The sequence below is a fragment of the Pyricularia oryzae genome, chromosome 1, assembly GCF_000002495.2.
Source record: "Pyricularia oryzae 70-15 chromosome 1, whole genome shotgun sequence".
Lineage (NCBI taxonomy): Eukaryota > Fungi > Ascomycota > Sordariomycetes > Magnaporthales > Pyriculariaceae > Pyricularia > Pyricularia oryzae.
Window position 1 is genome coordinate 3447426 of NC_017844.1, and position 22733 is coordinate 3470158.

Below are 22733 nucleotides of genomic sequence, written 5' to 3' on the forward strand. Positions count from 1 at the left end.
CCGAACCAGCAACAGGGCACCGAACTTGTCATATGCTTTTTGTTCGCATTCGCAAAGCACGGGGCAAGCAAGGTAGGTAAGGTGAGGTAGCCAGCTGGCCACTGTAATTTCCCGAGCTTTGACGCCATCACACAGTTGAGGACTCCATCTTCCCCAGCGGATATTCCCGCAAAGCCAGGCAAACGACCAGCGATAGTGTGTCCACAACTGCCTAGCAACCTACTCTGCTGTGGCCAGTTTGTTCGTTGGCTTCTTTTCTTGGTCCTGCGCCAACCCTTCCTTCTTTCTAGAAACCCAAGTTGGGGGGCGTTGTAGTTCGGTAGCAAGACACCATCGTCAACAACACTACAACTATCAATAACACCACCACCACCATGAACGGCAACTTTGCCGCCGTCGGCAGCGAGCCGACGGACGCACAATTCGAACATGGCATCCAGGTCATTGACGAAGACAAGCAATACAAGTAGGTTTTTTTTTTTTTTTTCTTGACCTGCACCCACCATGCTGGGATGCCCGCACATCACGAACAAACGCACCGAACCAGAGACAAGATGCCGGTGCTGACTCTCGACATCTACCCAGTGGCTTGGTCAATGACTACCTCCGTCGCACGCACGTCGCCGAGGCCGGCTTCAACTACCACCTTATCTCCGTCTTCGGCTCGCAGTCAACCGGAAAGTCGACCCTCCTCAACAACCTGTTCGGCACCGAGTTCAGTGTCATGTCCGAGTCCGAGCGCCGGCAGACCACCAAGGGAATCTGGATGTCTAAGAACAAGCGCGAGGGCAAGATGGCAGAAAACATTCTCGTCATGGACGTCGAGGGTACCGATGGACGTGAGCGCGGCGAGGACCAGGACTTTGAGCGCAAGAGCGCCCTGTTTGCGCTCGCCACCAGCGAGGTTCTGATTGTGAACATCTGGGAGCACCAGGTTGGCTTGTACCAGGGCGCAAACATGGGACTGCTCAAGACCGTGTTCGAGGTCAACCTGCAACTGTTTCTGAAGGACAAACAGTAAGTCGCCCTCCCGCGCACCATGACTGCAACCCATGCGCAACCACTAACACGGTGCGGTCCCTCCCGGAAAAGATCATCCCCGCGCTCGCTTCTTTTCTTCGTAATCCGCGATCATATCGGCAACACGCCCCTCTCCAACCTGCGCAACACACTCGTCCAAGATCTGACAAAGATATGGTCGTCAATCTCGAAACCCCCGGCGCTGGAAAACGCAAAGATCGAGGACTACTTCGACTTTGCGTTTGCTGCTCTGCCCCACAAGATCCTGCAGCCCGAGAAGTTCGTGACGGAAGTAGAAAACCTGGGCACGAGATTCGTGGCAGGCCATCGCTCGACCCAGGATCAGGAGTTTGTGGGCGGCGTCTTCCTGCCCGAGTACCACAGACGCATTCCCGCCGATGGCTTTTCGATCTACGCTGAAGGAATCTGGGACCAAATCGTCAACAACAAGGACTTGGATCTGCCCACGCAGCAGGAGCTGCTGGCACAGTTCAGATGCGACGAGATTTCGAGGGATGTCCTAAACGCATTCGATGAAGCCATAACCCCGCTGGAGGACAAACAGGCCGAGGCAAGCCGTCTTGGTAAGCCCTTTGTATTGCCCGATCTGGGTGACACTGCCAGGAGCGCACGCTCCAAGGCGGTTGAGGCGTTCAAGGTGCAGGCGAGCCGCTACCACAAGGGCGTGTACACTCGGAAGCAGGCGGAACTCGAGGGCAAGATGGACTCGCGGCTCAAGGCGTTGTATCAAGGCCAGCTGGCTGCGGCGCACAAGGCTGGCGTGGCAGCCTTTAGCGATGCTGTGACTGGGGCGGTCAAGGCAGGCCAGAAGTCAGGGGGTTCGTACGAGTTTGCCGAGATTGTGGACAAGCAAAAGAGGAAAACACTCGACATCTTTGCCAAGGAGGCGCAGGGTCTGGAGATCGAGGGGTTGGCATGGACCAACTTCAAGCCACAGTTCCTCTTATTCGAGAAAGAACTGGATGAGGTCAGTGCACGACTGCGCAAGGATGAGATGCGCCGACTCGCAACTCGGGTAGAGCGCTGGGTCAAGTCACGACTTGGCGACTCGATCGGCCTTGAGTTCAACAAACTCGGTTCTGGCCGTGGTGGTTCAGGTGCTCCCGAGACGGGAGAGAAGCCGGCAACTGAGAAAGACCTCTGGGATCGCATATGGACTGTGTTTGTCGCCGTGGTCAAGGAAGCTCAGGAACGCTTTGCTGAGCGTGCAAAGAGCTTCGAGGCCAGCTCGGAAGAGGTTGAAATTGGACTCTGGAGGTTAAGGCGCAAGAGCTGGGTTGCACTGCGGGAGAGGATCGACGAGGAGGTCATGGAGGGCAACATCTTATTGAAGCTCCGCGAGAACTTTGAGGACAAGTTCCGATACGATGAGGCGGGCGTTCCGCGCATCTGGCGCCCCACTGACGACATTGAGGGCATCTACACCCGGGCAAGAGAGTCGACGCTGACTCTTATCCCGCTGTTGTCACGGTTCCGGCTCGCCGAGACCTACGCGTCTCCTGACCTGCCAGGGTGGATTGGCAACCAGCCTCCGGGAGTTGAGCCCGACGACGAGGAGGACCTGACCCCCATCGGTGGTATTGACGAGGAGGAAGGCAAGAGCCTCGAGGAGGAGATGACGGTTCTGAGCGAGAGCAAACGCCAGGACCTTGTCGTGCGCTTCAAGAAGACAGCCGACGGCGTCTATGTCGAGGCCAAGCGGGGTGCGCTTGGCGGCATGACGCAAGTTCCGTTGTATTTCTGGATTGCACTGTTTGCGTTTGGTTGGAATGAGATTTGGATGGGTAAGTCTTCTTTTTCCACTTGTTCCTGTTTCGACAGCGTTGCAACCTGATTGAACAAGGCCGACTAACCGAAAAAAAAAAAAAAAAACCACAGTCATTCGCAACCCATTCCTCTTCATCCTCCTCCTGCTATCTGCAGGTGGAACCTACGTTGCCTACAACCTCAGCCTTTTGGGGCCGATGATGCAGATGACGAACGCGGCGGCCAACCAGGCCAGCGAGATTGGCAAGCAGAAGCTGCGTGAGTTTCTCGAGAACAACGAGACGGCGCGGCAGGCGCTGGCCATGCCGGCGAGCAGCAAGAGCAGCGGAGGCGAGCAGGTCCGCATGGACACTTTGGACAGCAAGGGTAAGAAGAAGGATTATGATGATGACGGAATCTGAGAAAAAGGGCTTTTTTTATATGGGTTTTTTGATATATATAACGGGTTGTAGCCTTATTTTAGACTGGGGTGAGCAAGGGATCCAATGGGTTTAAGGGTTTTGTATTGTATGAAAAATGAGCGGGGATGATGACATGAGGAGAGCGAATGAGAAGAGCATTCCACGCGTTGCATATGTTGCTTCGACCCTTGTGCATGTATAAAATGAAGGCTTTCCCAGCCCAGCATACACGTTGTTGTCGTACATCGTCATGATTCAACAAATCTATAATATTGCGGTGTTCTAACCCCCCTGCGCTGTCACTTGGCGCCATGGGCCTGAGATGATTTTGCCCACAAGCTCATGTCCTCGCACGTTCCAAGTGTTCAAGACCCTAAGGCACAGCCTTGAGCTCCGTCTGCTGCTCCGTGCCGTTGGAGTTGTCTCTTCGCCTCCTGAGAAGATGCAGCAGGTAAACTCCATGAAAAACGTGGGCACCGCCTCCACCGATGCTGGACTCGTCGCCGTCTGCCTCGCCGTGGGTGATCTCTACGTTGCCGAGGAGCGACGCAGCGAGAACACACTGCGAATAGACTTTGGTTAGAAGATGGTTCTGTATGTTATGCGATAGTTTATCGCATGTGCTCTTTTGAGATCCTTTGAGAAAGCCCAAAAAAGGCCGAGGAGCTTGCTACAATGTAAAGAGAAACGGGGAAAGCAACTCACCAGAATCATAATTGGAACGATGGAAACAAAAGCCCAGACGACTCCCATCTATTTATTGCGTGAACACATTGTCAGCTCTGTATCCTTTGCAAAGGCTAGGACATCTGAAGTGATTCCTTACCTTTGCTTGCTGAGTCACAATCGACCTCTGGGCCTCTGGCAGGCTGTGCAACACGTCAAAGTTGCGGACCGGCGAATCGCTGCCGATGCCGGACTCGTTGTTGAAGACGGTCGTCATGATGGTGAGACCCAGGGTGCCGCCGAACGGAAGCGTGACGGCCATGAGCGAGACGACGGTCGCGATGCTGTTGCGGAAGACGCCGATGACGTGTAGTTGGACTTGTTTTTTTTTCGTCCCGGTCAGTCAGGGGACTCACAAAATGGGGAGATGTAGGATCATCTGGGAAGAAAAGATGACTTACCGGATAGAAAGCGCACACCGGTACCTACACCGGTCAAGGCCATCATCCCGTAGATGGTTGGCGTGTCTTCGTGGTATAGAGCCCAGGCCAGCATGCCAACGCCGACGGCCTCGACGATAGATCCAAACATGGTTGGGACAAAGGTGTTTCGGGGGTATCTGTTGCAGAGGAACATGGAAAGGTAGACACCGGCTGGTGAAGTCCAAGGTTAGTTTGTGGGTCGCGCAGCTGGGCAGGCCTTGTTCAGAAACATGAAATATGGGAAAAGAGGATCCGGATTTCTCACCTCCCAAGCCAGGGGTATAGTACAGAAGCTGCACGCCAGCCTGACCAGAGTCGTAGAGCTAACATAGAGAAGGGCAGTGTTAGTCGCGTGGTCATGTCCGGCGTTACGAGCAAAAGAGGATAGAGGGGAATAACGGTCAGACAACCAGTCAGCGGCAGACTCACCTTGACCATGGTAAAGTAGATGCTGCAAAAGTAGAGAACCTGTTTATACTCTTGTCAATTGAGCCCCAGAAAGAACAGCACTTCTTAAAGTCACAGCAGAACAAAAAGAAACACGGGCTCTTACAGAGTACATGGCAGCGCCCGTCGCAAAGTTGATGAAGCACAAGAGCCCGACATCTTTATTCTTGAGAATATCCCAAGGAAGCATGGCCTTTTGACGAGGAAACCTGAGCGCGAGCACACCACCCGGAGCCATCAGCCTCTCCCAAAAGACAAAGGCGACCACCAGGGCCACGCCAACCAGCAAGGGGGTCAGGACGGCGGCGCTGTTCCAGGCATAGGTTGCGCCGGCCCACGTCATGGCCAGTACCACCAGCCCGAAGCCGAACAGGAAGAGCAGCTGGCCGCCGACGTCTACCGTCGCCAGGCGAGCATAGAACCTGGCCAGTCTTGCTTGGTTGGCAGGGGGCGTCTGCAGGCCCTCCTCGTTCGCATGGTGTTGTTGTTGGATATTCTCGGCGTCTCGGGGAGCGACTGCAACGGGTCCGAGCAGATCTTTCCGCAGGACAAGGAAAATTATGGCAATGGCCACGACGCAAATGGGCAGGTTGATTGCAAAGCACCATCTCCATGCAGCGGTTGTCAGATAGCCTATGATGTTGGTTAGTTGGTTTGCTTGTAAATACGGGCCCTGGCAAAAAAAAAAAAAAAAAAAAAAAAAAAAAAAAGATGAACAGACGCAAAATGCAACATACCCCCAATGACTGGGCCGATGGCATAGCTCATGCCAGCGGTAAAAGAAAAGATGGACCAGTTCTTGGCGTTCTCCTTGAGCGAGACCTTGTCTGCAATGATGACCCGGACAATGACGGAGATGCCCGCGCACCCCAGACCTTGGATGCCACGGCCGAGGAGCAGCACGGGGAAGGCGTCGGTTGGAGCGGCGGTGCAAAGGCACTTCCAATCATCATGATAATCACAGTGGCTTGAAGGGCAGCGTGTCTGCCAAAGACATCGGCCATCTGGCCCCAAAAGGGGATGAAGGCGGCCGAGGTCAGGTTGAAGGCGGATATGATCCAGTTCAGTTGGGAAATCTCATCTACAAGAATCTGGTTAGTATTTATGTTGACTAGGCAGTAGGCGAGTCTGGATATTTTGACACTAATGGATAGAGACTTACTAAAATCCTTGGCAATCCAAGGTAAAGCGCTTGCAACACTGCAGATATGAACATGTGTGTATACGAGATTTGGTCAGTTACCACTATCATGACCCCGAGCTGTATCTAGTCTCGTAGTATTCCTGTGACAAAACTGTACGTACATTGTGACATCCAAGGCCTGTAGCGCAAAGGGAAATATCAAGCCAAGCACCAGCTTGAGCCGGTACTTGCGAGCAGCTCTTTTCTCCTCGACGCAGGCCTCGCACTTGGAGTCTTTGATCTGGCTGCTCTGTGGTGTCGAGTGACGCTCAGGCTCAGCATCAGATGCAGTCACGGCAACGGGAGCAGGGCTTGACTGCTGGAGCCCCTGGCCCGACTTTCCACTTGTCGGCGCATTAGGCCTCTCGCAGGTCGCCGTGCTTCCGTTCCTCTGGTGTGCGCATGATGGCTGCTGCTGCTTGACCCCCTGCTCCCCGGACTTTTGTTGTTGTATCTTTCGGTATAGCGAAATCATGCCAGCTGCTGTTCAGGATTGCTGAAAGGGGGGCCTTCGTGTGGATGGCTGTAGTGGGCAAAGGCAGAAAAGAAAATGAGAAAACAGTTGATGAGGATAGTAAGGGGCTCACGAGCACAGTATAAAATGTAAAATCCCCAAATGATACGTCCTAATCAGTTCAGCCCTACCAGACAGGTTGTGAATGAAGTGACTGGTGCTTCAGAACAAAAAGCCAAGACCAAGGGATCGGAATGCCAAGATATATAGGACTATGACTTTTGACTGACAACCAAAACCGAAACCGGCAAAGTGCCGAATTGGGTAACGTTTCTAGGGTACAGTCCCCGGCGGTAAACAACATGGCAACAGAAAGAATGGCCAGTCCACGTAGTCAACATTGCGCAGCGCAGCAGCCAAAAACTCTGATACGAAGAGGGTTGGGCTCGCTTCCACCCCCAGGGGCTGAGCAAAAAAAGGGTTCTGTAGCCCACATCTCGATTGGCAATCCGCTTTCTTCTGGTTGCGGTAACAGACCACTGGAGCGATATGTAAAAAATACTAGTACAGAGCAGGTGGGTCGAGCCTAGCTTATATTGGCCTAAGCCTCCAGAATAAACGTCAGCTAGACCCAGGCGACTCAAAGGTTCCTCCGTCTACCAGTCAGCCGAATGCCCACACTTTTTTTTCTTTCCTGCTACAATTTTGGGGGCATATAAGCAGAGGAAAAGTCGGGACGGACTGACGCAGATACTCTTTCTGCAGTTGAGGACATGGTTGTGCGGATAGGCATATGCCTTGTTATAGTCCTAGAGATTGGCAGGTCCGACTACCAGAAGGTCGGAGGAATTCATCAAATCAGCCCGAACTGCATATAATTCCAGTATAAAGCTGGGATTTTCGTCTCCTTTTTGTCTTTGCAATTAATCGCTTGTCTCTCTGAGATTGAGCATGAGTAAACTGTATCCGCACGAATCGAGAGGTATCCATCCACAACCGGCAGCGCCTTAGGGCATATAATTGACAGACCGAGTGCGAGGTAACGGGGGAGACAACCCTGGGTGCTAACGCCATTTTCATCTCGGTAAGGCTCACTGCCCTGCACTTGGTGAAGGGGTTCTAGTCAGGTTTTGATGTAGCAATTGCGGATTTATGGCTGGCATTTCGGCCGAATACCGGTTTTATGGGGGTTAAGCCTCTCTAACTGATAAGCACAAGAGTCATGTTATTCTCCGAGGATTGAATCTTTTTTTTTTCGTTCGTAGTATACAATGTGGTATGAAGTTGCAGTGGTTTGTAAAGGGCTGATGAAGTAGATTGATTTAATGTGCGGCTGTGATAAGATGGATGGTACCTATTTGTTTGTTTGACCCGCTCGTCTCCATTGAGGCGATGCAACAACAGCTTAAGAGAAATAGGGTGGGATTTAGGGTTGAGAGCTGCATACCCAAGTAGGTAAGGTACGGGGTATGTACATATACCCAGAAAACTGTCTGTGTCCATCGGACATATTGGATGACAGCGTGGGTGCGCTTGCGTATATGCGTATGTGCGTGTGTGCAGACGTGAAGGCGCCAGGATCAGATAGATATTTGATGCAGATGGGTTGTCGCGCCGTAGACAGGCAGCTGCTCAATTCAAGCAAGTGCCAGCCATTTTGAGCCGGTCAGCCGCCCGCCATTCGCACGCTTTCCGTTCGACTGTCTTTGCTTGAACCACCATCTGTCACATGCAAAATGGTAGGTGAGCTTGCTCACACGTGCGACACTACACGGATCAGCTTGAGGAGCAATTGTTTCTTGGCCCTTGAAGACTCAGGGACACTCGGAAGAAATACCGACATTGAATAATACCGTAGTTATATTGCTTCACTTTGAAGTGAATCTGTACCGACGATACGGCTTTTATCGGCTTTGGAGGACAATATGATTTAATGATTTATGAGCAAAGACACACCGTGACAGCCCAAACTGCATATTGTTTTTCTAGCGTAAGCCCTGAGAGGCAGCCAGATAAATGACTGACGTCGCCCAAGGCGAGCCAAGCCACAGCGCGCTGAACCCCACACCCACGTTGAAAAAAAAAAAAACGGTGGGGGTCGGGTGTCGAGGGAAGTGAAGTGCCCCCCTGTCCCCGCATGTGACGTCTCGATTCAGTCAGAGATTCAAGTCCTTTTCTCGCTGCGTACTGTACGGCTAGCTGTTCGCGCCCGTGACTGCCACCACAAGCTGTTGCCTTTGTTCTGATTGGGAATGAAAGCCCCGGACAAAAGCTTGGGACGAAATCCGTAGAAGCAAACCTCCTCTGGTCCGAGGTTCATCTGATCAATCTGGTCCTCGCTTCCGAGGCGCCGGTTTCCGTTTTAGCACACCTGCACGCAACGCAGACAAGACGGACAGATCAGTCTTTTCTTCCCTCCCTCTCTTCCTTTTTCCACCTTGGTTGCGGCCATGCAGTTTTTAGCTTCGACATCCATAGGTCCAATACTTTCCAGTCGCTGCAGGGTGTTGAGCTGAAGGAAAAAGGCCGCGCACGTGGCAACTGGTGCGCTTTTCGTCCCTTGTCGGCATTCGATGAAGAGGGCTGTTGGTAGCTGTCTCCATTGAACTTGTAGTATTTGCCTTTTGACCAACCACCACCACGATAGAGCACGCGATACAGCCATCATTTGCCTGATGACCTGACTCCCACATTTCACAACTGGTATGTGTGTTTGTTATTTCCGTATCCAACCCATTTTTATCGTGATAGGCTTTTTTTCTTTCTTTCTTTTTCTTTCCTTGATTCTTGCGGCTCCCAAAGTGTCCACTCTATCCATATTTTATATGTGCCTTTATAATTAGGTATGTACTTGCCCAGCTTAGCTCTAGAAACAATACTCAGCCTAGGCCACCACTTCTGCGTCTCGCACCCCACGTCGGGCCTGCGGAGGCTTGAGGAGATATACCCTGAAACAGAAGGCCCATCTGATCCAAGGGGAAAAGATGACAAGACGTCTTGGGCTTACTTGGAACCAAGCCACAAGTCAACCCGCCTGTCAATCTCCAATACCCAGATTCCCCTACAAATCCCTTCAGCTGCCTACCCTACCACATGTCACACCCGGTCAGAGACAACAAACAAACAGGCCCAAGTTCAGCCTCCCATCATCTAGTTGGTGATCCCGGCTCTTTGACTCCCCACTCAATCCAAAACTAAACCTACAGTATTTGTACTTTCACTCTTCCCGAGGTGTCAAGCTTTAACACCCCGGCTAGTGTAGCTTTCCTCCACACTGCCGAGCTCAAATCTCCTTGGCTGCCTTGTGTCCCTCGGCGCACTGCCTTAATGTCTATGACTGCCCCGTTCCTTAGCGGCCCTTGACTTGCACATCTTTCCACTCTTCCGGCATAAGGTACCCATGCACCCCTGAACCCGTTATAGCTACCTACCTTACCTACCTACCTGCCTAGGTAGGTACCTATTTGCCTGTGTCATTTGTTTCTGGGCACCCTCTCTCGCCCATGTGAAAGGCCAGCGTTGCAGCTCGTCTACAACCACAACCGTTTCCTATCAACTACGGTCAGCGACCATACTACACCTGCACTTCCTCGTGGTATGCCGGCCTATTGCCTTCACGACTGCCACTACTTTTACCGCAGCGCCCTTCGTGGCCTCAGCATCAACACCTGCGTCTCGCCCCTGTACTGTAATCGTCCACCATCACAACTGCTGACGACAGACGACAATCATGCCCAGCCAAGTTCGCATATTTACTCCACCCAAGCCTTTGGGTGAGACCCTGGCCGAGCCAGATCAAGACCCAGTCAAGGCACAGCAGCCGCTTCCAAGGCGGCAGCTGAAACCTATGTCCAAGAATCACGGCGGGATACCCGAGGAGGGCGGTATCACTTTCGCCGCCCAGGATTCTCTGCCGAAGCTTCCTATCCCAGACCTAGAGCGCACTTGCGAAAAGTACCTCGCTGCTCTGAAGCCATTACAGTCGCCCAGGGAGCATGGCGAAACTCGGAATGCCGTCCAGGAATTCTTGAGGCACGACGGCCCAGAGCTACAAGAGAAGCTGAAGAAGTATGCTGAGGGCCAGACGAGCTACATCGAGCAATTTTGTAAGTTTGGGCCTTTGCCGAGCCAGGTTACTCTGTCTCCCAAGACTTGCTCTTTTATGGTTGGTATATTCAATCGAAAAGGCTGACCAGCAACTCAAAAACTTCAGGGTACGACTCGTACCTGAATTTCGATAACCCAGTGGTTCTCAATCTTAACCCTTTCTTTCTCCTTGAGGATGACCCAACTCCTGCTCGTAATAACCAAGTCACCCGTGCCGCTTCACTCGTCGTATCAGCACTCGAGTTTGTTCGTGCAGTGAGAAAGGAGGAGCTGCCGCCAGACAAGGTCAAAAACACGCCACTATGCATGTACCAGTACTCCCGCCTCTTTGGCACCGCTCGTGTGCCTACCGAGAATGGCTGCCAGATCGAGCAAGACCCCCACTCGAAACATATTGTAGTCATGGCGCATGGTCAGTTCTATTGGTTTGACGCACTCGACGACAATTCGGACGTTATCATGACGGAGAAGGACATTTCTATCAACCTTCAGACTATTGTTGACGACGCCAGCCTTACTCCTATTCAGGAGGCAGCCAAGGGTGCTCTCGGTGTCCTGAGCACCGAGAACCGCAAGGTCTGGTCAGGCCTCAGGGATATCTTGACCCGCGACGAAGGGTCCAACAACGCCGACTGTCTCGGCATCATCGACTCGGCCCTCTTCATCCTCTGCCTCGACTACACCGAGCCCGCGACGGCCGCAGAGCTCTGCCAAAACATGCTGTGCGGCACAAGCGAGATTGAGAAGGGTGTTCAAATTGGAACATGCACAAATCGGTGGTACGACAAGCTGCAAATCATTGTTTGTAAGAACGGCAGCGCAGGCATCAACTTTGAACACACCGGTGTCGATGGACACACAGTTCTCCGGTTCGCCAGCGACGTCTACACCGACACTATCCTTCGTTTTGCCAGGACTATCAATGGCCACTCCCCCACCCTTTGGGCGTCAACCAGTCCAGACCCTTCCAAAAGGGATCCCGAGAGCTTTGGAGATGTCATTCCGACTCCGCACAAATTGGAGTGGGATCTGGTACCCGAGGTCAGCATAGCAGTACGCTTCGCAGAAACCAGACTTGCTGACCTGATCGGCCAAAATGAGTTTGAGTGCCTCGACTTCTCGGCGTACGGCAAGAATTTCATCACCTCGATGGGGTTCTCTCCTGATGCATTTGTCCAGATGGCCTACCAGGCTGCCTACTATGGCCTTTACGGCCGCGCAGAGTGCACCTACGAGCCCGCCATGACCAAGTTCTTTCTCCATGGCCGGACAGAGGCCGTCCGCTCCGTCACGGATGAGTCCATCAACTTCATACAGAACTTTTGGGCAGACAACCCAGCAGAAGCCAAAGTCGAGGCGCTACGGGCGGCTTGCAAGAAGCACGTGAACATGACGAAAGACTGCGCCAAGGCTCAGGGGTGCGACAGACATTTGTATGCGCTTTTCTGCCTCTGGCAGCGATTAGTCGATGAGGATGCCGGCACGACGACAAACGGGTACTCGAGCGGAATGAGCGACAACGAAGGGGCCGTTTCGGAGAGGTCGCCGTCCCCTACCGCCACCACTGCCACCGCCACTGGGGAGAAGGAGAAGGAAAACGGCGAGGGGCTGAGATCTAGGGGTGAAAGCACCTCGTCATCGCAACGTTCCGTCAAGTACGCGACGCTACCGCTCATCTTTGCCGATCCAGGCTGGGACAAGCTCAACACAACGATCCTCTCCACGTCCAACTGCGGCAACCCCTCCCTCCGCCAGTTCGGCTTCGGCCCCGTCTCGGGCGACGGTTTCGGCATCGGCTACATCATCAAGGACGAGCGCATCTCGATGTGCGTAGCGAGCAAGCACCGGCAGACTAAGCGCTTCGTCGACGCCCTCGAGAGCTACCTGCTCGAGATTCGCCGGATCCTTCGCCTCGCCAGCCGCAGGGCCGCCTCCTCCACCGCCGACGGGGGCCCACTGGCCGGCAGCATTGCCGAGGCAAAGCAGCAGACGACGCGCGCCCGCGAGGTCGACGACGAACAACGCCAGCAGTACCGCCGCCCCTCGCAGCAGACTAACAGACTCAAGTCCAGGGGCAGGATGATCGCCGGCCCGGGGCTGGAGGGGCTGATGCGCTCAAAGTCATCGATGACGGGCACGACTTCGCCCACGTCGGAAAGTCTGGCTATGAGTGAGGATGACGAGCTTGGCGGCTGTGAGTATTTCCCCCCCAGGCGATCCTTTTACTTCAGAATGTTTTGACAGTCGTTTTGGCTTGTAAGAGTATTTTTGATAAAGCTTGCTGACTCTTTGGCCCCTCGTACCAACCGCGACAACAGACGGCTTTTTCGACGCGGGAATGCTGCTGCAGGCCCTCAAGGCCCGCAACACCCACTTTGACGTGGGCGAGACGAGGGCGAGCGAGAGGGCGGCCGTGCAGGCGAGGAGGAACAATGTCGGCAAGAAGCTGCGGCTCATCGACTACTAAAGGAATTGGATGCCGGTCGTTGGGCTTGTTTTGATATCTTTTCTGTATCTCGGGGTTTCTTACTATCTAGCGAGCGTTGCGCTTTCTCGCTTTCTTCGGAAAATATACACAAATACCTAGTTGTTTTCGTATATGCAAATCGACAGAGACTTTTACAGCGGATGATAAGCCATTGCTTTCAAGACCAGCATGTATCTTGCGACGGCAGGAAGAACACGATTGAATCAGAAAAAAAAAACAAGAGTGATTTCATTGATGGCAGGCTTAGCCAGCAATAATGCATCCCGCTTATGATGATAAATGTAAAAGAAGTAACTATCTACGTAAAACGAGAAGAACAGTTGATCTTCCACCCGATTTCGTCTCGCGTGGCGTAGAGAGCAAAACATGCCTTTTCCCCTCTGAGGAAAAATCCTCTACCCGACGCTACAGCAACAAACCACCCTTCAAATCGTCTCACCATTCCTTCCTTTGTTCTTCCCTCCAAATTTTCAAGTAACTCGTTTCCCCTCCCTCTCTCGTACAAGAAGCCCACCGGCCAAAGTCGAGTCACTTGGGGAACCTCGCCAAGTGATACCGCACCTCGAAACTCGAATGAATTCCCTCTTGTTGCTGTCACAGACCGAAATCGGAGATGCAAAAAATAGCAGACTTCAAAAAAAAGAGAAAAAAAAAGGAATATGAAATTTGACGCCCAGTACAATCCCAGAAAATTAGAGAACCACCCCGGTATGAATCGTTGATGATTAACGATGGGAAAAGTTGGAAGCTAACACAGAGACAATAAAAGAAGAAAAGCACAACCAAACGACAAAGTGAAAAGAAAATCAAGATGATCATCCGTTATTTTGGTCGGTTATGCAGCACAAACAGTATGTGCAATCGACCCAAATAGGGATGTCATGCCCAAAATGGAGTCAGAGAAGCCGACCCTTATCCATCTCGAGTGTTCCCAGGAAGCCAAAATGAAATATGAAGATGCTGTCGAAAAAAGGAAAACGATAAAAACAATCAAGAGTAAAGGAAACCATGAGCCATGTCGAGCTTTTCTTAGTGTACAACAAAGCGCAACCACATCAAGGTCAAGCAGAAGAAAATTTCCTGCCAAAAAGCCCTCCAGTGTGGTCGCCACTTATGCTCGTGACTCTGAAGAAAGACATGCTGGAAAAAAAGTCCTCCAGTGATGAGCACGATTCCATGTCGCATGTCTTTGGGTCATCTCGTCGTAGATTTGCTGCTTAAAAACAAGTGAACAGATGAACAACAGTCGGAAAAAAGGCCGTAGCAAAGCAAAGCAAGGCTTAGACCCAGGTCTGCTCGCCATTGTCGGCACCGGCACCCTGGCCATTTGGCTGCTGGACATTGGTAGGGGACACATTCTGGTACTGCTGACCACCATTGTTGTTGGTGTTGCCATTCATGCCATGATGAATGCGGCCGTAGTGAGGCGGCGCAAACTGAGGGGCAGCGCGCACGGGAGGAGTCTGCTGCGACTTCTGGGGCTGTTGCGATTGAGGAGCGGGAACAGTCAAGATGTTTGAAGCCGGGAACATTGACTGCTGAGTGCGGTTGTTGTTATTGCTAGCACCATTGAGACCTCCAAGGCTGCTCGAGTATCCCGACGACAGGATCGAGACATTGCTCGGCTGCTGACGAGCATGGTTGGCGCTGTTGATACTGATCTGGCCTTGGGTAGCATCAGCAGGAGTGACCTGACCGCTGGACTGGCCGCTGCGGTTGTCAAAGGCCTGGATCTTGGCCTGGATGCGACGGCCGTACGGGGTCGATCGAACCGTGGGCAAGATGGGACGGATGGTCTCCACAAGGCGGTGTTTTGTCATCGGCGTCGAGTATTCCAGAGCAGTCTGGATGACATAGTTGGCAAAGGAATCCCTGATAAGCCGCTCTATCTCGCCTGGTGCAAGGATTTCCTCGGCAATCATGTCCTTGGAGACGTCCGCCGAGCAGCGCAGGCACTTCTCGATGACGTTGGACGAGAACTTGTGGCGCGATAAGAAGCTGATGCGACCGCGGAACATACCGACAAGGGGCTCGGTGAAAGTTGGCTCGTTAAGGTCAATGATGTACTGAACCACATAGTTGCCGAAGGGGTCCTGGACAAGAGTCACGGCATGCTCTGTGATGCGAGCAATGAGCCAGACCTTCTGGTCACCGGAAGCGTGGTCGATACACCTTTGCAGGACACAGCAGCCATGACGGTGTGTGCCGACCTCGACAGCAGCGGCACCGACAGCGTCAAAGATAAACTGGGAGTGGAGGCAGCTAAGCTTGTTCAGGCACTTTTGGATAACGTGGTTGCCGTTCAGATCCTGGATAAGCTCCACAACACGATCGCGGAGGGACTCGATGATGATCTGCACTTGCTCCTCGGTGTTGATGAACTCAATCATCTTCTGGAGAGCACGGGTACCGTGCTGGTTGAGCGCGATGCGCACCATGTCCTGAGAGGCATTTTGAATCAGAACAGTGCGCTCTTCCTCGTTGCAGAACTCCAAGAGCTTCTGGCAAAGGTAGTTGCCGAAGGGGTCAGTCATCAGCTCAACGACATGCTGGTTGGTCTCGAGCCAGATCATGTGAACCTGGTCGGGAACACGGCCCTCCAGCTGCTTCTGGAGGTAACGACACCCGTGTTGATCTTTACAAAGCTCGTAGATTGTACCGCCGACCGACTCTAGCGGCAAGTTGTTGAAGCGACTCATGGCCTCGTTATCCATGGCGCGTCTGTTCTGAATCACGCGAGCCTGGCTGTCACGGGTTGTGGCGGGAGTGTAGATGTTGCCGTATCCGGTGTAGTTCTGGTTGGGATACATGGAAGAAGGGCCGCCAATGCTCATGTTGGCGAGCTGGGTGGAGAGCAGAGGAACGCCGTTCGAGTAGGCAGTCACGCCGTTGGGACCGTTGGCGTAGACAGGAGCGCCGCCATTGAAAAAGCCATTGTTGTACTGCTGATGAGCCGGGTTCGGGCCGTTGGTGGGCATCGATGGGGCAGCAACACCCTGCTGCTGTTGCGACTGCGACTGAGGAAGGACGCCCATCTGACCATACGGCATCGCGCTTGCGTGAAGAGCAGAGCCGATTGAGGCATAGTGGCCACCAGGGCCGCCCTCACGACCAGTGCCATTATTGCCATTGTTCTCGTTAGACAGCTCACGGCTGTGACGAGAAGCCATGGCACCAGCGGGTATGCGGCCGATACTGGCATTGTGGTTGTGGAAGTGCTGGTTGGCATGGTTGTTCGCGGTACCGCCCATGACCGAGGCTCCCATGCCGTTCTTGACGGTGGGGACATCGTTGGAAGAGTGAGAGCTTTGAAGCTTGGGGGGAGACGACAGGCCATGCTGCACCGGGGGAACCATGTTGTTCGCCTCGGCGGCCTCAGCATAGAATTTGCCCATGTCATGAGCTTTCATATCGAACGAGCGACGGATGGAAGCCACACTGGATATGCCAGAGAGTTCTGAAGCAGCACCGCCCTGCTGCGAAAAGACACCAGAAGCGTTGCCATTCGTGATGGCGGAAGATAGAGTCTGCAACGGGCGCCTGTTAACATATTTCCCATCGCCCAAAATTAGGGTAGAATCTAGGGGAGTGGCTGGGTGATGCGCAAATGAGGTGGACATGGCTTATGCAAGGTGGAGGGTTCAGGGTATGAATCAGTTTTGCTTGCGTATGCGAGCGCATATGAAAGGGTCAAACAATTATGCTTGCGTCTGTTTGAGATGCGGGTGATGCGGTTTGTAGGACGTGAGGCCAAGGTGAGAATAGGCTGAAAAACGTATAAAAAAGGAAAAAAAGTGCACGACAGGGAATAAAGAGCAGAGGAGCAGGCTCAGAGCCCGCAAACAACAGAATTTCTTGCAGCCAAAGCGGATTCTGGCCAGAAAGCTTTTATGTCTCAAGGGAAGCTTACCGAGTAGTCATCATGGCGCGAGAGTGTAGGAAAGCTCTCATCAGAGGCTTGAACCTGGCTGTATTGGTTCATCTCGGCTGCTGAGTTATCCTCGTCTCCAAACAAGAATCGAGTGGTGTTGGTTTGATCAAGATCGAGCCCGTAGAATCCTGTCCTTGAACGCGTAACTGGCATAGAATAACGGTTGAGACTGCTCAGATGAGTTAGGTGTCAGCGAAACAGAATTTTTCCAGGTACGAGCCAGCTGCAGATGTTGGCTTCTCAAACCATAAACAGACGATCCAGAATCAAAGTAGAGGTGGTTTTTTTTTTGGGGGGGGGGGGGGGGGGGGGGGTGCAGATTTTTCCAGGTACGTGGGGAGTGCAGAGAGGGAGGAGAGGATTTACGCAGAGAGATTGTCGTGCCCTGTGGCCCGTAGCTGAAGCAGGTGAAATGCAGATAAATATGAAAACAATGAAGTACAAGACGAAAAGCAGTGGTAGTGGTAACAGAATTTGTTGCAAAACCCAAAGTTTTCTCCGTAGAGAAAGTTATTGGTTGGGAAGAGGTAGGCAGTTGGTGTCAAAGAAGAATGCAGTCTTGACCTTGGTTGCAGGTCAATTTGGAAAAGAGACCTGAACCGGCCACTCACTTTGCCGCCGCAATTCTTTCAACAGCACACAACGGGGCCATTCACCTGTGAAAAAAAGCTGCTTGCACCGTGCAGTGACTCCGATTCTGCTGCCTTTGCAGTCCGCAGCACAATGGTCAAGCAAACGGCACTCCCCAGATCAGGCCTGTCACTTGAAATTCTGCCACAATCTTTTCCAACTCACCTTCCAACACACCAACCCAGTTTCTCATCCCATCCCACAACTTTGGGGACGTATGAGGGGAAAAATTTTTTATGAGAACCCTGACACTTGTCCTTCATTCCGAGGAAGGAGATTCAAACTCGAGACAAGCTGACGAGCAACATCACGTTTCAATCTAGGATCACTTACGCATTGGTCGACCGGTGGCTAGTCGGGTCCTGCCGAACGGCCTCTTCCTTCTCATCTTCGTCACTGTTCCTTCGCGTTCCGGGCATTGATCTCGCTGGAAGACCGTCGTCATAGGCGAAGCCGCGCACCGACTGCATAATGCTGCCGTGAGGCGAGGTAAGCTGCGACCCAGACCTGGCTGGGCGGTTGTACAGCAAGCCGGGGGGTGAGATCAAGCTAGATGTCGAATATCTGTTGGGCCGCGAAAAGACGCTGGGGAATCCAGCTGCGTCGCGATATTCGGGCGGTGTCGTGGGCTCCGACTGGTGGCCTGCAATACGGCCAAGGTCCTCCTGCATGGCTGCGAGCTCCTGCTCTTCACGCCTCTGCTGAAGGTCCAGCTTTTGCATCTCAGCCTCGAAGCGACGCCTCTGTTCCCGGATCTTCTCATATTCCATGCGCTTCTTCTCGATCTGTTTGTTTCCGGGTGTCAGCTTGCAGCCCGCCAAAAGCTCTGTCCACCAATGGCCGTAAATCCCCCCAGTGATCCCACCCGCCAAAAACCCCGCTGCCATCCGCCCTATGCAACTATCGCGACAACCATGTGCAGAAAAATCCATAACCCATTGGGAATTGATCAAATAAAAAACCGTCCAGCTACCACTGCACCTGGGAAGGGAACAAATCATACCAACTGAGCCTTATGAATCGCCTGCAGGTTGTTCAGTTAGCATCAATCTGCGCCAAGGAATCATATGCGACTAGGGAGGTCCCAAGGACGCAGTTGAAAGCACCCACAGCATTGTTTACGAATTCCTGCGACTCGGGAGGACCGCGCGGGCTGGGCAGCGAGCTCAGAGACGACAGCGTCGGTACGCGCCCCGAGTCGGTAGTGAATCGTCGAGGAAGGTTCGAACGGAGATCGTGGGTGTTGATGAAGGACTGGGAGTGACGGTTCGAGTTTCGTGGGGGTGAGACAAGGGAGTTCATCGTGTGCTGGTGCTCCGCAGTCCGCGGGGACTGCTGCGAGCGAAAGCGCAGCTCGTCCATGTTCGCTCTGAAAGCTGAAGGCAGCTTTCGGGTTGGAGTTTTATACAACTAGAATAACAGGGTCGTCTCCGTCTTCGTACAGGGCCAATGTTGGCTTGGAAAGGAGTTGCTCTATTATACTGAGAGGTGGAAGCGACGCCATCCAGGTCAGTGGTCGTCAGGGTCTTTTTGTTGACTAGAAATAATATTGGATATTTTTCTGGGCCGCTCAGGGCAGCCACAGCGGGGGCGGCTGTGGGAAACCGAAAAAAAAGGCCAGGGCTGGGTTTTTATTTAAGCATATGACTGACTATGTGCCTTGCATCCCTCGCAGGTGTCCAATTGTGCCACGAGTGCAGAGTGGAGGGACACTCCGTACTTCGGGGCAGGCGTGGACATATGCTTGGGCAGCAAGATACATACAGCCCGCATCGCGCCTTGAGCGACGCAGGGTCTGCAGCGGGAGCGGCGAAGGCGGCAAGGCAAGGCAAGGGCTGTCTGTCGCAAAGTTTAACTCACCTCTTATGTATTCGTTTCTTTTCACACAGACACACAAAATATAATGGCACACAATGCTTGCCTGGAGAGCCAGGAGCAGTAGTACAAAACAAAATAAAAATTCGAAGGAGAAGAAAAAAAGAAAATCAAAATATCAGTAAGCTGTGGTGTACAACTAGGGTCCCCCAAAAAATGAGCGTGGGCAAAGCGTTACTGCGGATGGACTGGAGAGCGGGAAAAAGAAAAAAAGACTGGATGGAGCGCAAAGGACTGGGTGTCGTTCGCTTTTGCAGGTTCCACCTCTCCTACTGCGGTTCCCACTTCCACCCGCGACGTCGAACCTAGAACCCGCACCCACCAACAGCAACCAATCAAAACCATGACCCAGCCCGGAGGGTACCTAGACCCTGCACGATTTACTTTGTAGGCGCCGCAAGGCCCCTTCCCTGTGCTCATGTGGGCAGGCTCCAGCTTTGCTTCCAGCCCCAGGAGCCTGCAAGTGTGCAAATCTGGTCTTCTCTCTCTCCAATCTAACCCACATCGTGGCGCCTGCATAGGGGAAGCCGATGGAAGGGGGATAGATTAAGAGAGAGAAAGAAAAACCACACGAGGGGAGATTTCCAAAGCAAAAAACACAGCCTGCAAAAATAATGATTTGCAGAGACGCCGGCTTGACGTTTAAAGACGCCACTGGGACGGGCCAGTCAGTTCACTGGGACGGCCAGTCAGTTGGGATATCGGGCGCGACGGTTGAGGCGGGGATTCACCTTTAATGCTAGCTCCATCTTGTAGCTTCTACTTTCAGACACTTAGAGTACTTGGCCTGTAATGACCCCTATGACGATTTTGTACTTGGTACGCACATTAACATCAGCTAGTCTAATTGTGCGTGAGAATTTAAGCAACAAAACAACTTAACCAACAAAGCTCCTCGCGCCCAAACTCAAAAAGACAAAAAAAAAAAAAAAAAAAAAAAGATACTTCGTAAAAAAGGAACCACTGAGCATACGACGGTTCAGCTGCTCAGGCAAGGCGGACGAATGGATTGGATTGATTGCATCGAGGGGCAGGTTCATTCGAAGCCCCTCTTCTCTTACCACTTTGGGTGGATTTCCCCCCTCCCTCGCTAGCTCGGCATGTCATCGCAGTAGAGGTACGGGGACCACAAGATGATGGGTACAGAGCGGTGAGAGCGAACTCGCCGGGTAGCCCCTACTGCAAGTATATCACACCTTGCCACAGGACGCCAAAGATGGAGAAGAGGGGAAATACTATGCGTAGGTAGTAAAAGCCCGCGCCAATTCACGGGTGCTCCGAGTTGAATCGCAAGACGAGTGGATTTTCAGGAGGCAAAGATACTCGAGGTAGTTTTGTGATTGTTCATTGGACTGTGCTAGTAAGGTCCAGGCCTGCTACCTAGGTAGAATTGAGCTACTGTCTCATTATCATTCCATCAAATTTCAGTGGGAACCGATTTAGTTGGCCACTCTTTTTTTTTCTTCTTTCTTCTTCTTCTCAGGCGACTGGAGTACAAATTTATAAATAGGTAGTGTCAATTATTTCTTTATTCAGTTTATGGTTTTGGCCTTGTCAGAATTTGACTCTTCGGAGTAAATGTCTGGTGAAGGCAACGCACTGTCATGGTGCATGCAGACGCCAGATCTGCAGCCTGGAACTGGATTGAATCACCACACAGTAAAAGTACACGAGGTTGGTTAGCCCGCCACGATCCGAGATAGGTTTCTTTTTCCCGTTGGTCATTTATCTGTCGGGTCAGTGCCATGCCAGGCCCCGACTTACTACGTAAATGTCGGTCCGTTGCGCTATGTTGCTTGCGACTGTCTTGCCCGGGCAGGGGATCCCCAACAGATGGCGACATCAGTTTTTTTGCAAGGGTTCGTCGGCAGCCTGGGCCCCTGGTTTTTCATTTTAGTCCAGGAATAATACGTACTGACTTGATTACGCGCTTTTTTTTTCTTCTTCTTTTCATATTTACCCAAGCGTCAAGAACACAAAGAGCAATATCTCTCAGATCGGTCCGGTCGGACTGGTGGGCGGAACATGACTACTCATAACGTCTCAACTGTCAGCCTCGAGGCAAGCTGCTCTGCACGACTGAGCTGTCAGACAAGGCTGGCTCCCCTTTATGTCAAACCATAACTCTTGCTTTAATAAAACGATTTCATCCCATTTGCTCATTTGCCGATGCCCCTCTTCTATGCGCGGAGATTTATCTGAAGTCCATGTCAGTAATCACTTTGTTACTATGAGCCTCACACTTATGCGGTTGTGACAACCATGGAGGTCCTTGGAAACAGATAGTCAACAGTTGACAACGTTTGACCACCTTGCCACGTACTACATCTATTGGCAAGACTGGGAAGGCAATTGATTGTTGACTTGGGCCTCTGGGTCGAGTGCGAAATTGATCACCAAACAAGAACAACTCACATAGTACTGAAATAAATTATCGTACGGAGTACAGCACCTGGATCTTTCCGGATGTTGCGCCTCAATCTGCCTCACCGCTTTTTGGTACTATGGGGGAGTGGGGGTGGGCTTTATTCTGGCGGATCATCGTGAGAACAAAACATAAGCGGGCGTTTCGGCTATCACTAGGATTCCTGCCTGCTTACAATTCCTTGACTGTTGCCAAAATCAAGGAAGACTGAGTATGGCCCCGTTTCATCGCCATACGTGTCAACGACTCGGGGAATAATCATTTTTCAAACGCGAGGCAGAGACTGCCTTATGAGATCAAATATCACACGTGGTAATTGTTGGTTGCTGTGCAAATTTGTTTCTGCTACGACGTATCCTACTTGGGGTTATGTCTCAGGTACCAGTGGGTGTTATTTCGGAAGATGTACAGTAGATCCATGTGGGGGTGACATTTTTGACTGCGGAAAAAAGAAAAACAAAAAGAAAAAGCCGCTCCGAAAACTTATCTAGAAAGCCTCTTTGTACCGGTATCTAATCGTACAATACAGGACACGAGAGAAAGGTATAAATAAAGTGATGGCTGGGCAGGTAGGTACCGCCTAATCTATCTACCCCAGTACCTATGTAGACAATCAATCATCAAGGTCCACTAGAACTAGAAGTTTGCTGCTCTGCGAATGCGAACAAGTAAATCATGTCAGATTTATTCATGACCAAGCAGCAATACATGAAGTGTTAGAGAAACGATTACCCATAAATGTAGTCGACTGTGTCAAAAGGCTGTCAAGACTGAGAGAAGAAAAATAGCTGCTTCATTGCTTGTTTCGGCACCGTTCCGTTAATGGCGGCAACTTA

At 52.1% G+C, this 22733-nt stretch overlaps 5 protein-coding genes across 7 annotated transcripts; 2 read left to right on the plus strand and 3 right to left on the minus strand.

Moving 5' to 3' along the window:
- Positions 1 to 85: 85 nt before the first annotated feature.
- Positions 86 to 3383, plus strand: MGG_06979 (SEY1). The gene is made up of 4 exons (XM_003709680.1): positions 86 to 466; positions 586 to 1017; positions 1093 to 2825; positions 2920 to 3383. Exons 1-4 carry the CDS (start codon positions 375 to 377, stop codon positions 3207 to 3209), a joined length of 2547 nt encoding a protein of 848 aa, XP_003709728.1. The 5' UTR covers positions 86 to 374; the 3' UTR covers positions 3210 to 3383.
- A 199-nt stretch (positions 3384 to 3582) lies between these two features.
- Positions 3583 to 6462, minus strand: MGG_06980 (uncharacterized protein; the record flags this gene model as incomplete). Its single annotated transcript, XM_003709681.1, has 11 exons — positions 3583 to 3771; positions 3915 to 3962; positions 4036 to 4253; positions 4337 to 4528; positions 4623 to 4680; positions 4787 to 4825; positions 4911 to 5437; positions 5542 to 5743; positions 5767 to 5885; positions 5967 to 6004; positions 6110 to 6462. The coding sequence occupies 11 exons, from the start codon at positions 6460 to 6462 to the stop codon at positions 3583 to 3585; spliced, it is 1983 nt and encodes a 660-aa protein (XP_003709729.1).
- Positions 6463 to 8612: 2150 nt separating this feature from the next.
- Positions 8613 to 13259, plus strand: MGG_06981 (carnitine O-acetyltransferase). 3 transcript variants are annotated; one of them, XM_003709682.1, is made up of 5 exons: positions 8613 to 8985; positions 9089 to 9144; positions 10180 to 10547; positions 10655 to 12742; positions 12867 to 13259. In XM_003709682.1, the coding sequence occupies exons 3-5, from the start codon at positions 10289 to 10291 to the stop codon at positions 13013 to 13015; spliced, it is 2496 nt and encodes an 831-aa protein (XP_003709730.1). In that variant the 5' UTR covers positions 8613 to 8985; positions 9089 to 9144; positions 10180 to 10288; the 3' UTR covers positions 13016 to 13259. The 3 variants fall into 3 exon arrangements, with proteins under 3 accessions (XP_003709730.1, XP_003709732.1, XP_003709731.1); XM_003709684.1 differs by having other exon boundaries at positions 8613 to 9284; XM_003709683.1 differs by having other exon boundaries at positions 8613 to 9144.
- MGG_14563 (RNA-binding protein) lies at positions 13138 to 19672 on the minus strand. Its single transcript, XM_003709685.1, has 6 exons — positions 19458 to 19672; positions 18708 to 19078; positions 18601 to 18621; positions 17931 to 18382; positions 16947 to 17136; positions 13138 to 16563 (listed from the first exon to the last, which is right to left on the minus strand). The coding sequence occupies exons 2-6, from the start codon at positions 18957 to 18959 to the stop codon at positions 14317 to 14319; spliced, it is 3162 nt and encodes a 1053-aa protein (XP_003709733.1). The 5' UTR covers positions 18960 to 19078; positions 19458 to 19672; the 3' UTR covers positions 13138 to 14316.
- Positions 19673 to 21477: 1805 nt separating this feature from the next.
- MGG_16232 (uncharacterized protein) lies at positions 21478 to 22220 on the minus strand. The gene is made up of 3 exons (XM_003709686.1): positions 22073 to 22220; positions 21888 to 21974; positions 21478 to 21670 (listed from the first exon to the last, which is right to left on the minus strand). The coding sequence occupies exons 1-3, from the start codon at positions 22157 to 22159 to the stop codon at positions 21653 to 21655; spliced, it is 192 nt and encodes a 63-aa protein (XP_003709734.1). The 5' UTR covers positions 22160 to 22220; the 3' UTR covers positions 21478 to 21652.
- Between the last annotated feature and the right edge of the window lie 513 nt (positions 22221 to 22733).

What these genes read in the sequence shown, in the direction of transcription:
- MGG_06979 (XM_003709680.1), top strand. Translation starts at nt 375, where the DNA reads ATGAACGGCAACTTTGCCGCCGTCGGCAGCGAGCCGACGGACGCACAA. An exon ending in GACGAAGACAAGCAATACAA is followed by an intron (nt 467 to 585) that starts GTAGGTTTTTTT and finishes ACATCTACCCAG; the next exon opens with TGGCTTGGTCAATGACTACC. An exon ending in CTGTTTCTGAAGGACAAACA is followed by an intron (nt 1,018 to 1,092) that starts GTAAGTCGCCCT and finishes CTCCCGGAAAAG; the next exon opens with ATCATCCCCGCGCTCGCTTC.
- MGG_06981 (XM_003709684.1), top strand. Translation starts at nt 10,289, where the DNA reads ATGTCCAAGAATCACGGCGGGATACCCGAGGAGGGCGGTATCACTTTC. An exon ending in GAGCTACATCGAGCAATTTT is followed by an intron (nt 10,548 to 10,654) that starts GTAAGTTTGGGC and finishes CAAAAACTTCAG; the next exon opens with GGTACGACTCGTACCTGAAT. An exon ending in GGATGACGAGCTTGGCGGCT is followed by an intron (nt 12,743 to 12,866) that starts GTGAGTATTTCC and finishes CCGCGACAACAG; the next exon opens with ACGGCTTTTTCGACGCGGGA.
- MGG_14563 (XM_003709685.1), bottom strand. Translation starts at nt 18,959, where the DNA reads ATGGACGAGCTGCGCTTTCGCTCGCAGCAGTCCCCGCGGACTGCGGAG. An exon ending in AGGAATTCGTAAACAATGCT is followed by an intron (nt 18,622 to 18,707) that starts GTGGGTGCTTTC and finishes AACAACCTGCAG; the next exon opens with GCGATTCATAAGGCTCAGTT. An exon ending in CGCGCCATGATGACTACTCG is followed by an intron (nt 16,564 to 16,946) that starts GTAAGCTTCCCT and finishes CGCCCGTTGCAG; the next exon opens with ACTCTATCTTCCGCCATCAC.
- MGG_16232 (XM_003709686.1), bottom strand. Translation starts at nt 22,159, where the DNA reads ATGATTATTCCCCGAGTCGTTGACACGTATGGCGATGAAACGGGGCCA. An exon ending in TTGGCAACAGTCAAGGAATT is followed by an intron (nt 21,975 to 22,072) that starts GTAAGCAGGCAG and finishes ACTCCCCCATAG; the next exon opens with TACCAAAAAGCGGTGAGGCA.